We start from the raw sequence: 14,763 nt of genomic DNA on the forward strand, positions 1-14,763 counted from the left end.
AAAATATGAAAATATATACATAAAAAAACATGCGAAAAATATATTTATAATAATTTGAATAATGTATAAACATGCATATTATAAAAGAAATATATATAGGATTATAAAAATATGAAAAATGTATAAATAATATAAAATAATAATGTATGTACGTATGTAAAAACTAAGAAAATAAAATAATAATAGAATATGTATGTGTATTCATTTAAAGAACATTTAAAATATATACATATATATTATAATAAAAAAAACATATGCGTGTATATGCATAAATATAATAATAAAAAATATATAAAATATGTATATATATAAAAATAAATAAAATATATATAATAAGATACATATGCGCATAAATATATGTAATAATAATAAATAACATTGTAAAAATAATAATGTAATAACAATATTGATAATATATAATAAAAAAAAGAAACCTAAAACTACCAATTAGGGATCAAACTGTAAAATAAACAGAATTAAAAGGCTGAATTTAAAGATATAAAACACTAAAAAGGGCTAAATTAAAATGAACGCAACAGGGAAGGATTGAAAGGGAAATTAATCCCATCTTCTAAAATGCTGCGCAGCAACACGAACCAAATTAAAACAGTAATAAAATATTTTGCGAAATTTAAAAGAAATAAAAAGACAATTTTAAAGCACTATAAAAACAAAAGGGACCAATTGCGCAAATTATCTACTTGATGCCCTATATAAGCCTATTTTAAAACCCTAAAACACCACTCCTCTGCCATTTCAAGTGTTTGCGCCGCAGCCTCCCTTTCTCTGCCGTTCTCCCAACTCCGAACAGATAACGACGAATGAGGGCGCCCAACGACGGTAAGTCCTCCTTTCCTTCTTCTCTTTATTTGTTTTTGTTTTAGGATAACAAAAGAAAAACAAAATAAAGTGAAAACAGTAAAAGAACAGAACAAAATCTGTTACCTTCCAAAATCGTTTTCTTTCTCTTGTATTTCTTGTTAATTTTCATACAAAATTTTTGCTAACCCCTATTACATAAATCAATTCCCTTTATATAGCCCCCCAATCCTTTTACCAGTTTTTGCCCTGTTTCTCTTGCTGATATCATTCGTGGCTTATTGCAGGTGCGTACTAGAGGAGACATGTGCGACGTGCGTGCGGAGGGCTGAACGTGGGCGGTTACTGCGACGTGTGTGGGGTGCGACTGCTGATTGCTGTGATGTGGGGCGTGCACGACGTTAGGGTAGCTGCTGTTAACCACTGTTTAGGGTTAGACTGGGATTTGGGGTTTGGTTTAGTAATTTGGGCCTTATTGGGCCAAATGTAATTGGGTTAGATTGATTAATTTGGGCCCCGAGAATCAATTGGGTATTACAAATGCAAACTAGAATTTTTCTCCAAATCCAACACTTTATGTAATTCATACATTTGTCCATCACTAGTTAGGATTTTTACCTTACAAATCCTGCATTTAGGCTTCACTACAGATTCCTCACCATGCCCACCATCTTTCCAACGTTGAAGCGGTATAGCCTTCATCGATTTAATTATGCTCCCAGTCCCTGTACTCTTTGGACTTTTGAAATTTTATTTCTTTCTAAACTTTTAATTCCAAGAATTTAATCCTCACAAAAACAAAATATGGCCCAATTGATGAATGCGGTTAATCAACATTTGAAGGTGTTATCAACAAGACTTTAATTTCTAAATCCTACTTTTGAAGAAGCCCATTAACAAGATTACAAATTGGACTTTGATTTTGAAAAGTTTTAAGAGTACAAAGACTGGGGGGGCATACTTAAACCTATTCCTTTTAATGTTGTTATATATGGGAAAAATTAGAGGCGAGGAAAAGGAGAATGCTAAAGCCTAAGCATTGCTACAACTTTGTTCATTATAGTAGGGTATGTCTTCCTTGTTAAGATACAAAATACTGCCTCAATCCCAAAAATCATCTTTTTATAAATGGAGCACCAAAGCTATGCCTGCAAATAATTTGTTATCCCATCTCCCAACCGAATTTTCCACTCCCAACATTTCTTCACTTGAAATCGACATTAAATGAGGTAGTTTGAACCAGATGAGATGAATAGTACCGTTGGGCTTCAAACAATTGCGTTGCTTCAAGTTCTCTAACACAGATTCAACAATTGGGACTTGTGATCAATCGCATTGAATGCAAACGTGCCAGTCATTGGAACAAACTGTTTTGTTATAAGCTGCAACGAACACAAAAGTTGCGTAAAACTATGTAATTTCATTTTTCATGAATTTGAAACACAGCTGACCTAGGAATCAAATGCTATACCTTGATGACTTCTTGAGATGCAATTCCACCAATGATGGCAGCAACAGCATGGAGCTCTGCAGCACCAAATCGGCACATTTCATTAATAAGATCCTCTGTCAATGTTAAGCCACTACAACCCAAATCATTAAGTAGGCTAACAGCTGTCGTTTTTAGCCGAGATATATCCTCATCCAATCCACTGCAACATATTAACCACGTAGTTAGATCACAAACCTCAAGTTGCACCAAAAGAAAGAAAAACTACCAAGAATTAGGCTTACCCATCAAACTGTCCCGGAAAGTGGTTAAAATTTGCGGCATAGCGATCAACAGCTCTTAGAAGAATATAGAATCCCACAGCAATACTGAAATATATAGACACGAGACCATTTTTTGTAACCAAGACACATCAACATGATTTGAATTGCAAATCAAAATCATAATTTTGCAGATCAACAATCAAAAATAATATATTAAACACAATCATAAGTCAAGGGCCCACTTTGTCACTACGACATTACACAGATCATCAGAAAATTTTAGTTAGGTTTCCTTTGGTTGATATTTCTTCCTTTTCTCAATAGAAAGAGAAAAAAAACTGAAAACAAGAGGAAAATACCAAAAAGAAAAAGCACCAATTAATGGAGCCTCACTTAAAGCATTTTATATAACAGATATTATCTTCACGTAGCAAGTTAGCATCATATAAAAGAATATATATAATATATACCCAAAAGCTGATTAAGTATATTAACATTCAGTAAAAGGGAGAGAATGGGGATTGAATGATGCACATAAGTTTGTCATTCGGAAGAGTAAAAGTTTAAGTCCGTGAACCTGTAATCTTCATCGGTTAAATACTTATGCAGCTCAGCAGGAGATGGATTATTATACTCATCCTCAATGGAGCGATACCTACAAACCTATAAGTAAAGATTAGAATATTTCAGTGATGGCACCAAGCAAAGAGCAATAAATGAATGAGAACTTATTGGACATAATCAATCCAAAACAGGAAATTAACTCTGCTTTGTTTTTTAGTTTTTGCCTGTATATGCCAAGTAAGATGAGGGATTAATCCAAAAAGGGTATGACTCACTGTGATCTCTTTGGAATCATCAATGCATAACATATTGCACATGATTTTATTCATATAGGCGGGATGCTGATAAGTGATAACAAAAATTTATGGACAGGAAGATCCAAATTAATAGAAAAATAATGAAAATAAGCCTGGAACAAAATGCATTCAGCAAAGTACAATAAAGATCCACTGAAGTCCTCCAGGAAGTGTTAGGTATGTAATAGGCACCAAACTTGCCTCATCCGCATTGTAATGAACGATGACGGCATTTTATACCATTGCAGTTCTTCTCATGTCAGCGAGGATACATACAATAGATTGAACCATCAAATTGCAAACAGATGTAATGTAGCACACTTACTTTGAGCTTTCTAGCGTTTTTGCTGAAGCTTTTTATTGTTGCCTTAGGGATACTATGTGGATCTCTACCAATTTTCTTAAGAATATTCCTAACTCGTTCTTCAAGAACAAGATAATCAGCCTCAGATTTAGCCTGATAGATCTTCTGCAAGTTTACATAATGCCTGAACCAAGAAAATTGATAAAGCGGTTAGCCTTGATTTTAGAGAAAGGAAATGCAAGAAATTTTGTAGGGATCAATCACTAACTCAGTTGAAGATGTCATATCTGGTATCGACCCCTCAAGTGGTACCTCCCCACCACCTTCATTTGCAATGAACTCCTGCATGAAGTTCACAACGGCAATGGAGAGAAACATGTAGGAGCTTGAATAGATTTAAATTGAAAGGAAAACAGAAAAATCTATAGCAGAATGGATGTTGATTATATATTCATTATTCAATAATCTTTAAGCAACTGTAAATAGCCAAAGTAATATCACGAAGAATTGCACATGGAAAAAGCAGGTTTAAATTATATCACCAATAATCTTATTTGGTTGTAGAACATAAATAAAGCAAACACCATGACACTGAAGACAAATTCCCACAACTCTCTTACTTCCCACCACCAGTCATGCAATAGACACTTCCCATAAATGGTGCCACTCAATGAAGAAATCAGACAATAAAAAGTTGACAATTAATTCAAATCAGTGTTGTCAAGGTGTGTGCCTAAACACACCTGCACCTTGCACCTTAGACACTTTCAGATGCCTGGTGCTCCGAGTCGAGCTTTTCTATAAGCTGATAGGCATAGAAAATCCTGCCTGATTGAAGTTCTCTTTATTTATTTTTTTAATTTTCACTTTTTTCATTAGATATACCTTTACTAGTAAGAAAGATATTATCAAACTCTATACTTCTTAATATTTTAGTATTTAACAACAAACATGGACCATAAAAAAATCATGCATATTAAAATCAATAGAAAATTTTCATGTTTTGTAGATAAACTAGACTAACTTTAGAGTTTATTATACATCTTAAGCCATATATACGTAGACCCACATAAAAAAATCATTCTGAGAAACAAATCAGCTCTGCAAATAAGCTTCACTGGTTATAAAATGAGAAAAGCTCACTTTAGCCACCATCCATGATGGTTTTCAGAAAGTCCATAGGGTTTACAACCATTCCATACATGTATCAACAGACAAGTGTCTGTTCTAAGAACAAATATATGAGTGTCATAGTGAACAATGCCAGGTCAGCAACAGTAAGGTGCAGGAGTAAATAATTAATTGAGGTTATAGCAAGTGCGAGTTAACTTTTAAATCACCAACCTTCAAAGCTGCTACCATCACCCAAAAGTCAGAAGAACTAGAACCAACTTCAGCACAGCTATCATTAATTATCTGCTGCAAATCTGAACCTGAGATTGAAAAAGGGGGTGGGGTCATTAACCACCAGCCAAAGTAGTATTTTATTTTCAAGGATGATGCCTACTCAGCACAGAAAACAACTAAACTAATGTAAAGCATACTGCATGGCAATTGCACAAAGAAGCTTCATCAATAAAATAAAATGTCTACCAAATCATACAAAGGATACTTTCCCCACTCAGTTTATTTCACATCAATTAAGTTCTTTTCCAAATATGTAGGAAGTGATGTATTACTAAGAACAAATAGAAAGGCACCTCAAATCCTTGCCCTCATAAATAAAATGTATGAGATTAAAACCAACTCGTCCCAGATAAAAAGTGTTGCCAGGGGTTGGTTAGATGGATTACATGGTCCAAGGCTATTGAAGTAATGGAATCTTCTATAAACCAAATATGTTTTTCATTCTATTTCCATATAAGACAGAGAGGTTTCTATGGAAATCCTTTAACCATCCAAAAGTTTTGACCCATGATTCTGCTAAGACAAACTTACTGATTCCTTGAGGAGCAAACAATTTAAAGGAGGCATCAATAGCTTCTTTATAGTTATCTTCATCCGTCGCAGCCATCCTGGCTTTGAGAAGTTCCTAAAACGTCCAAGAACTAAACTTAAATCTCACAGACATAAACCAGAAGAATTAAAATCTAAGAGACAAAAGATACAGAAATTTGTGAACCTTGAACTCTCTTTTCTGTTCTCTGGTTGATGGTAGAGTACCTCCATGGCTTGTCTTCCACTCATCGGCCATCTTGACAAGGATGACAACATATGGTATGTGTTTATGAGCAACAGGATCTTGCACATTTAGATCAATAGCTTCAGCAAACCTATCATATGTAAATGCCAGTTAGAACTCCAATCGAGGAAAACAAAGCATATAAGCTTAGAGGTTCAAAAAATACTCAAATATTTTGCAAAAGCAAATTAGAGGTAAAAAAATTAAGTAAAGGGACTTCATTGAATGAAATATAAAAATCCTTTGAGGACACAATATGAACTGAGAAAGTGTAGAACATTAATTCAAAATAGGAAAGGAAAATAAAAGATCGATACCCTCTCAACTCAGGCCATGGATTATTTAACCGAAGGTCATCTAGAAAATGGTCAGGCTTTGATTCAATTACAGTGTGTTCCTGCCACAAGCAAAACTTGATCATCATTTCGAGATATTTCCTTTGTCTGTTTCCTATATACTAAACTCTTGAAAAATATTAAATAACCATCCATTTCCTCTAGGCCTATATAAGTTCAAATGATTTTCAAGATTTGTTCTTGCTGATATTCAGCTTTATCAGTGAGATATCGATGTCACCATGGTGAGATAGTCAATGCCAAGAACATGTTACCTTCACACAGATTCGAACTAAACCTGTTAGGCCGTAGGAGCGAGCAAAAATCAACATCACATTTTCTTGTCTACAAATTCTATCAAGCTTCACCATAGATTCTTCCACCAGCTGAAACAACAACATAGTAGAAAGGAACAAGTTCATAAGGAAACATAGAATCAAATAGTTCTTCTAAGAAACAAAGCAACGCAAAGTTAGTAATAAATCCATCTTAATTCCAAATAGGCTTTGCACACATAGACAACAATGAAACCAAACTTAAACAATAAACTTTTGAAGTAACCACTTGCGGCCTAAAAAGAGTACCTAACAGTGAAGTTCATTGGTGAAAGTTAAGAAATGGGAAGATTCCTTACCTGAGTGGCAACAACTAAGGTAAACTGAGAAAAAAAAGAGGGGTTGGTGTCGATTAAAGCCTCGGGATACTCTTCAATAAACTTAGCTTTAACAGCATCGTTTAGCTCTTGGAGGAAGCAACAAACACATTTGGCTTTTGACTGACCAAGGCTTGAGTCATCCACTGACCCACAACAATTCCCAAAAAAGAAGCCAAGCTTATTAAACCAAAAAACAAAAAAGACAATGAAAAACATGAAAAGGAAAAGGAAAACATATTGAAACTTACCCAAAAAATTGTTTCCAAGGTCGCCGAATTCAACCTTAGATCCATCGACTATAGTAATGCTTCCGACACCACCAAGGACAAGATTCTTCAAAGTCTCAGAACCAGTTGGCCCACAATTTAGTAAACATATGCTCGCTTTCTCTAGAGCTGCTTGCCCTTGTTCACCCCAGATCCTTCCAATTTTTTTCAAAGAAAAAAAAGTTGTCGATATTGCAAATAGGCAAAGAAACTTAAAGTATTCCCGAGGAAAAATATATTAGGACTTGAATTCTTCAAAGCATTTTTCCCCCTTCGGCAGAGATGGAAAATCTCATAAAGAAGAACAAAGAAAAAGGAACATAATTGAGAGGTTACCTGAGCTGCCGATCGTATTTGGTTTTAGGCTCCGCCATTGTTAGCTTCAATTTGCTTCTTCGCTTCCTTACTACGCAGTGCGCATAGGCCACGCACCGGTCTGTCTATGTATGTTTTAATGACACAAAGGTGAGGATATTGAAACGCGTCGTTTAGATTGGCATACCAAAATTTGCTATATGCTGTTTTTTTGGTAAACAGACCTCTTTGATCCCTCATAATTTGAATATTGAGCAAATTAAAAATTCAAGCAATTTAATCCCTGTCAATTTCAAAAGAGGGCAATTAAGTACAATTAATCATGGAGTTAATGTCTCCCATCAACTTTACATAATTTTTATTGGTATAATAATAAATTTAGCCTTCAATGTTTATATATTTTGTCATTTTGGCCTTAATTCTAAAAATTCAACAAATCCAGCCTCAACATTTACAAATTTACACATATGTTGTGGGATAAATTTGTTAAATTAGAACCAATTTGACAAAATGTGTAAACTTTGAAGGCGGCTAAATTTGTTATTATACTAATCAAAATAATGTACAATTAATTAAAAACATTAACGTGTAATTAATTTTATAAGGATTAAATTGATCTAATTTTTTTGAGAGGGACCAATTTTCTCAATTCCAAAACTAAGAGAGACTGGAGAGATCTTTTTACCTTTTTTTTAAATATATCATAGGTCCATGTACTCTTTACACAAATGGAATTTAGTCCCTCTACTTTAATTTCTAGAAATTTACTCATCAATTTTTTTTATTTCAAAATCCAGGTCTAATTGTTAACACAATTAAATTTTTTGATAAATTTGTTGGTGTGACATTTTAAAATAAACAACACTCACATAGTAGCAATGTAACTAAACAAATGACATTGTAATTAATCTCAATTTGATAAAATAACTCTAATAGTGTTAACAGTTGGACCTGAAATTTAAAATATGAAAATTAAAGAGATTAAATTCATAGAAATAAAAGTATAGGGACTAAATTTCAAATTTACGAATAGCACAGAGAACTATGGCATTTTTTTAGGAAATTATAAAAATAGTCACCCAGCTATTAGCTTGTTTCTATTTTAGTCATTCAAGTTTTAAATTTTCTATTTTAGCCACTAACATTATCAAATAATGTTTTTGACATAATGCCTGTGAATGTTTCAATGTACGCAATTATGTTGGCCGATATAATAACAGTCAAATCAAACAAAATAATCTCACATGAGACTTCAAATTTAAACCAAAAGAATTTAATAAAGGTAAACCCATCTCAAGATATCTGAGCACTCTATTAATATTTGGAAAAAATATTAACTTGAAAGTGATATTTTGGTGTAGTAATCAAACACTGGCAATAAGAACATATTAAATAATAAAACTTCATTTGGGTTGATTTATTACTCACATGCAAAACTGAATAATTGTCATATATTTATTACTAAAGTTGCATGTGTAATTTTGTTAAATATTAACCTCCTTTGGGTGGATCAATATTAACATGACTTAACTTGCATACACACAACTTTTTATATTTTAAAACAAAATAATTTAAAAAAGAGAGGTAACTTTGGCAACTTATTATTTCAACTAAGTTGTTTTAAATATATATATATATATATATATAAACATATCAATATCCAAATTTAATGTTTCCATAACAGTTAAAGGTTAAAATTAGAATTTCTGATCATGCTACAATTTTCGAAATAATATATTTTTTTGTGAAATTAAATAGTTATAATCGGAAAGTTTGAAACTCTATCAATCTCAACAAACACTGCTATCTCTTCTGGAATTCTTGCAAATACTTGTAAAGTTGAATTATCCTCTGAAGCCATTTTTGCAAGACTATCCGCAACTTGATTCCTCTATACGGGGAAATGCTTGATTTCCCATAGCTCCAAAGTTTGTAAGATCATGTGGATTCTTCTAACCAAGGCTAAGGTTAATTCATTCATATGAATGTTTTGAATAGCTTTGATCACTTCCAAATTATCAGTGTGAATGAAAATCTTTTTGCATCCTTCCCTTTGAATAAAGACTACAACATCTGAAATTCTCCACAGTTCAGCATCAAAGACGGAACAAAAACTCAAATACCAATTATATTTAAAATACTTTAATCTTTTAACTTATTTAAATCTTAACCAATTTATTCAATTCTATTTAAAAATAGTAATATATCATAAAATAATTTCCACATAAAAACATTAATTATGAGTCATGCAAATCAATAAAAATTTCAATCAAACAAATAATCCAACAATGCACTAAAATAATTTTTATGGATGAACTTGAGATGCACCACAGCAGTTGTGCTGGAAACTGCTAAGTACCGCGCGAAAGAAAAATCAACCGCATAAATTTATATAGATGGATAGATATCCCAAACTCGCCAAAAAAAAAAAAAAAGGTTATATATTGCCAAAGTATAATACCTCGTCTCATCTCATGAACATATATAAATTACATTCAACCACAATCTTTAAGCCACTGTTTTATTCCAAAGAAAAATTAACCGTGGCCCACTTTATGGATTTATTTATAAGGTATAATAACAAAAATTATTTAATTAAAATATCGAATTCATTAAATTTAAAAAACGAATCAATTCAAAAATAGTAAAGAATTAATTTATTTTCAATAATTCGATATGACGAAGTCTAATCCTACTTGTTAAAATCGTAAAAATATTATATAAAATATAATAAATTAGAATTTGTGATATCAGTTCATTAAAAATATATATATGCAGAATTGTACTTGAATCTGTCGATATCTTAAAATATTGATCTTCCAAATTAACACGTAAGTAATTTAGAAGATGTGGCTTTTTTTTCCTGAAGATGGGATGTCAAAAAGATATGTATGTGTAATTTGGGACCATAATGTTAATATATAACTTTTTGCATATTAACCTTAATTTCTAATCACACATCATCAATTAAAAATTAGTTATTAGATTATCTATACATATTTGAGCTATACTTTATTTAAAATTAAAGTTGAATAAGCCTTAATCATTTTTAATTTCAACTAGCCTTTTATAATAATAATTCATAAAATATAGTTAATCACATTATATTTATTTTTCCAAGCACAATATTCATAACATTGAGTTGTTTGTGAAGATGGTCAGTATTGGAGAAACTCATGACACATGCGTAGGCCTCGCCCTTTCTTCGTTTGGATGCTATTGGGACGCCAGTGCATTGCGATGAAGCTGCTTTTCGGCCTAGACGCACCATTCTTTCCAATCTCACTGGACCCTTATATTTTTGACTGGGGAAAATGCTTCCCCACTGGAGGGCATTCTTCCAATTTTGTCCTCATTGCTATTTTTTTTTTTTAACTTCGTGTAAATATTGCACAACAAGAGTTACTTAATTTTTAATATATATTTTTATTTAAAAATAAAATAACTTTAATATAATATAATCTTTTATTAATCCATTTAATAATTAAATTTTATTACATTACTTCATGTAATTTCTTTTATATGTTAAAGTTTTTACAATTAACATGATTAAAAACTTTAAACATAATAACGAGAAATTAAATTTTCAAAAAATGATAATTGATATTAGAGTAAATATTATGCTATTTAAATTTTATATATATAGAATAATATGAATAGTAATTTCGTAGATATACAAAATGATTGCATGTGTGAATTAAAATATTAAATATTGTGCATATTCTTGTTAATAATATGATAAAAAAAACTTTAAACATATTATTTATTAAAAAATTTGTCAAAACTCATAAATAATATTATTAGGCAAAATATAACATAAAAATATATGATTATTTTTAGTAATTAGATAGAAGGGAAGTAAATTATATAAAAATATAGTAATATTTTATAATATAAATTATACAAATCCTTTTCCATACATTCCCTTTTTGCAATTATTTTTAAAATCCATAAATTGATTAACATAGCATTGTTCTTGTTAAAGTCTTCAATTTTTGAATTCCAGGTTGATATTAGTGAGTATATTAATCAACCTAATTTATCCTTCATATACTTTTTTTGACAAATAATTAACCCCCTTTTGATTTGTGCCAACTTCATATATCACATTATATTTTCTTAATTTTAGTAAATTATACTAATTTTTTATATTAATGTCAACAATTCATACTCAAAAGTGCAACTAATGATGCAAATTATACGAATACAAATTTAGAAGTAGTAATAAAATTATGAAAGAGATTTAATTTATTTACCTATTAATTATTAATTAACAAACATTAAATTAATACAGATAAAACTATGATTTTTAAGCTGAATGGTAAATTTTGGAAATTATTCTTTAAATTGTTAAAAGTAAAATGGTCAATTTATCAAAATGATAAATTGTGAAGTTAATTATGTCTATTTTATAATTCATGTTCAACGTTTATAATTGTTCTTCCCAATAACGTTGTCTTTAGATAGTGGCGAAGTCAGGGGTTGACAGGGGCTCGGCCCCTAAAATGATTTTTTTTTCATTTAGGTCTCTTTATAATTTATAAAATTTTAAATTAGTAATGATAAAATTATATTTTAGCTTCCAAAAATGATAAAATTTTGATTTAGTCTTTTTAAAATTATAAAAATATTAGTTATTAAAGTGGTAAAATTACATTTTTATTATCATAAAAATATATAATTTCATTCCAAAAAAAAAAAAACAAATTTCTAGTTTCGCCTCTATCTTTATAACTCCAACCCAAGTGAAAATTATGAATTCGATTTTGATAATCAGTTATTGCAAACTTTTATTGGTTTGTAATAAAATTTATAAACATTAATTGTTTTGATTAGTTACTCATTTGACTAATAGATTAAATATATTTTATTATACAAAATTTTTTTATGAGCTTTAAATTTTTTTAGATTAGTTTTATACTTAATTATAAATATTATTCTTTATAAAAAATACAATAAAAGGATACATCAAGAAATAAAATTAATTTACTGAGGTTTACATTATAAAAAAATACAATTAATTTAACCAAAATAAAGATACATCAAGAAAATGAGCAACGAAAATATTAAAATTATTATGAATATCTTATTAAGTGGATGTCTATAATGATCAATATAAAGTTTTGATATACTTTAAATTCTAATAGTTATTAGAATTAGATCTCTACTTTTTTTATACTTGTACAAGCCCAATTTTGACCCGGGGCCCAAAACCAAAAACCACAACCCAAATTACAAACAAGCCCAGCAACCTACCCAAACCCAATTCAGACCCAAAAATAACTAAAACCAAACAGCCCAAATACAAGCCCAATTACCCAAACTCATATCCAGCAGCCCAAAACAAACACACAAAAAAAAAAGAGGAAAAACCTAACCCTAGGTGCGCTGCACCTAGGGTGTTCAGACCCAACTGCCACCACCTGCTCTGTCGCTCCCCTACCCACTTGTGTCTGCAACGGAAGTGACAACAAAAATAAAATAGATTAAAACAACTTTGTAAAAATGGCTATAAAAGCCATGATAAACCACTGTAAAAGGGATTTTTTTTCTTTAAGAAATAAAAAAAGCAGAGATTCAAGCATCAAAAAAACAAAAATAAAGAAGCAAGCAACAAAACAGATTTGAAAAAAAAACGCAAAGGTTTTTTTTATTATTTCTTTTATTTTCGAACTCCTTTTTTATACGTTTATGTTTATATATATACGCATAAATATATAGTAAAAAAGGTACCTTTTCGAATTTTTTGGTTGCCGTGGACGGCAGCTCCGTCGCCGGCAACCGGCGGCCGCCACGATGGTCTGGCACTGGAGCCTTCGCCGGATTCAGGGCTAAGAAATAAGAGGGGAGAGCATTTTTTTTGTTTTTTTAGAAGGAAAAGAATGAAGTTTTTTGTCAAAAAATTGAGTTTTATAGGTCCCAAAACGACGTCGTTTATCCCCTCGACCCGCGCATACGACCCGACCCCCTAGAGGATCGGCGCGTTTTCGACTTTTGGGCTATTTGCATGTGCAGTCCTTCCGTTTTTGCAACATGTTGCGATTTGATCCTTTTTCTTTCTTTTCTTTTATTTTAATTTAGCCGCATAGTTTTAATTCTGTTTCATTTTAGTCCCACGCAAAATGATGCGTTTTGGGGGGTGGGATATTTACTATTTTGGTCCCTCCATTTCATTCATGCACTCAATATAGCCCATTTCTTTTTTATTTATTTCGAATCTGCCCCAAATTTCCATCTTTTAGTTTGATTTAGTCCTTTATACTTGCTATTTTTTAATTAATTAATTAATATTATTATTACTATTATTATTGCTATTATTTATATATTTCTATTTATATTTATGTATCAGGTTTAAAGATATTTTTGTTTTCCTATATATTTTATTTATTTACTTATATCTTCTTTTATAATTTTTAAATTTTAGATTAATTCACTATTTTGTTAATAATAATAATAATAATAATATTATTATTTATTTTAATTTCAAACTTTGTTGTATATATATACGTACATATATATTTTTACATTTTATAATTTTATTTATTTTATTATTATTATTTATTTATTTACATGTCTATTATTATTTTAAAAACGTTTTAATTCTATTAATTTATTTACTTGTTATTATATAATTGATTTATCTCTTTTATTTATTTTTCTTAATTTTGTTGTTGTTCATATTATTTTTACTTACATTATTATATTTGTTATTCCGTTATGCATATTAACACCATACATCAAAAGGAAAATTTTTCTAAATAAGGCAATATTTTGCGTTTGGAAATTTGAGAAAATGTGCCCTAACGTGCTGGGTTTCGATTTCTCGTTTGACCAAATAGCCAAATACCCTCTTAAAATTTCAAAGTATGGGTTTTGGAAACCATAAGGTGATCTTGGTTTGAGAGTTTAAAGTATCGTATCCTAACGTGCTGGATGTGATATTCTTTTGGAACAAGAGAATCCTAAATTCCAACCCATATTATTCGAAAAATTTTTTAGGATCGTATTTTTAAAATTTTTCAAAGTTTTCAATCTTTGACACTAAGACACTAATTAATCAACTAGGTACCAATTTTGGGCGTTACGAGGGTGCTAACCCTTCCTCGTACGTAACCGACTCCCAAACTTGTTTTTCTAAATTTCGTGGACCAAAATCATTATTTTAATAAAACCAAATCATTTATTAAAAACAACCACTTTTTGAGGTGACATGATCACACCTTATTAAAAAAGATTGGTGGCGACTCCCGTATTCGTTTTCTTTTTCAAAATTCAAGTCGACCCCATTCATCAAAAAAATGGTGTCAACAGCTT

The 14,763-nt window shown here is 30.6% G+C and overlaps 1 protein-coding gene and 1 long non-coding RNA gene across 2 annotated transcripts; one reads left to right on the plus strand and one right to left on the minus strand.

Moving 5' to 3' along the window:
• The first annotated feature begins 695 nt into the window (after nucleotides 1–695).
• Nucleotides 696–1,405, plus strand: LOC107936715 (uncharacterized). The gene is made up of 2 exons (XR_001694480.2): nucleotides 696–840; nucleotides 1,107–1,405. It is a non-coding gene; the product is annotated as an uncharacterized lncRNA (long non-coding RNA).
• Nucleotides 1,406–1,712: 307 nt separating this feature from the next.
• LOC107936706 (NEDD8-activating enzyme E1 regulatory subunit AXR1) lies at nucleotides 1,713–7,615 on the minus strand. The gene is made up of 14 exons (XM_016869464.2): nucleotides 7,471–7,615; nucleotides 7,117–7,289; nucleotides 6,848–7,011; nucleotides 6,489–6,599; nucleotides 6,196–6,275; nucleotides 5,819–5,969; nucleotides 5,635–5,728; nucleotides 5,041–5,129; nucleotides 3,965–4,038; nucleotides 3,718–3,880; nucleotides 3,110–3,195; nucleotides 2,554–2,637; nucleotides 2,291–2,471; nucleotides 1,713–2,201 (listed from the first exon to the last, which is right to left on the minus strand). The coding sequence occupies exons 1-14, from the start codon at nucleotides 7,506–7,508 to the stop codon at nucleotides 2,115–2,117; spliced, it is 1,575 nt and encodes a 524-aa protein (XP_016724953.2). The 5' UTR covers nucleotides 7,509–7,615; the 3' UTR covers nucleotides 1,713–2,114.
• Nucleotides 7,616–14,763: the final 7,148 nt, after the last annotated feature.

The sequence above is a fragment of the Gossypium hirsutum genome, chromosome D02, assembly GCF_007990345.1.
Source record: "Gossypium hirsutum isolate 1008001.06 chromosome D02, Gossypium_hirsutum_v2.1, whole genome shotgun sequence".
In the NCBI taxonomy this organism is placed as follows: Eukaryota; Viridiplantae; Streptophyta; class Magnoliopsida; order Malvales; family Malvaceae; genus Gossypium; species Gossypium hirsutum.

What these genes read in the sequence shown, in the direction of transcription:
- LOC107936706 (XM_016869464.2), bottom strand. Translation starts at nt 7,508, where the DNA reads ATGGCGGAGCCTAAAACCAAATACGATCGGCAGCTCAG. An exon ending in TGATGGTAGCAGCTTTGAAG is followed by an intron (nt 4,039 to 5,040) that starts GTTGGTGATTTA and finishes AACTTCATGCAG; the next exon opens with GAGTTCATTGCAAATGAAGG. An exon ending in TTAACCGATGAAGATTACAG is followed by an intron (nt 2,638 to 3,109) that starts GTTCACGGACTT and finishes TATATATTTCAG; the next exon opens with TATTGCTGTGGGATTCTATA.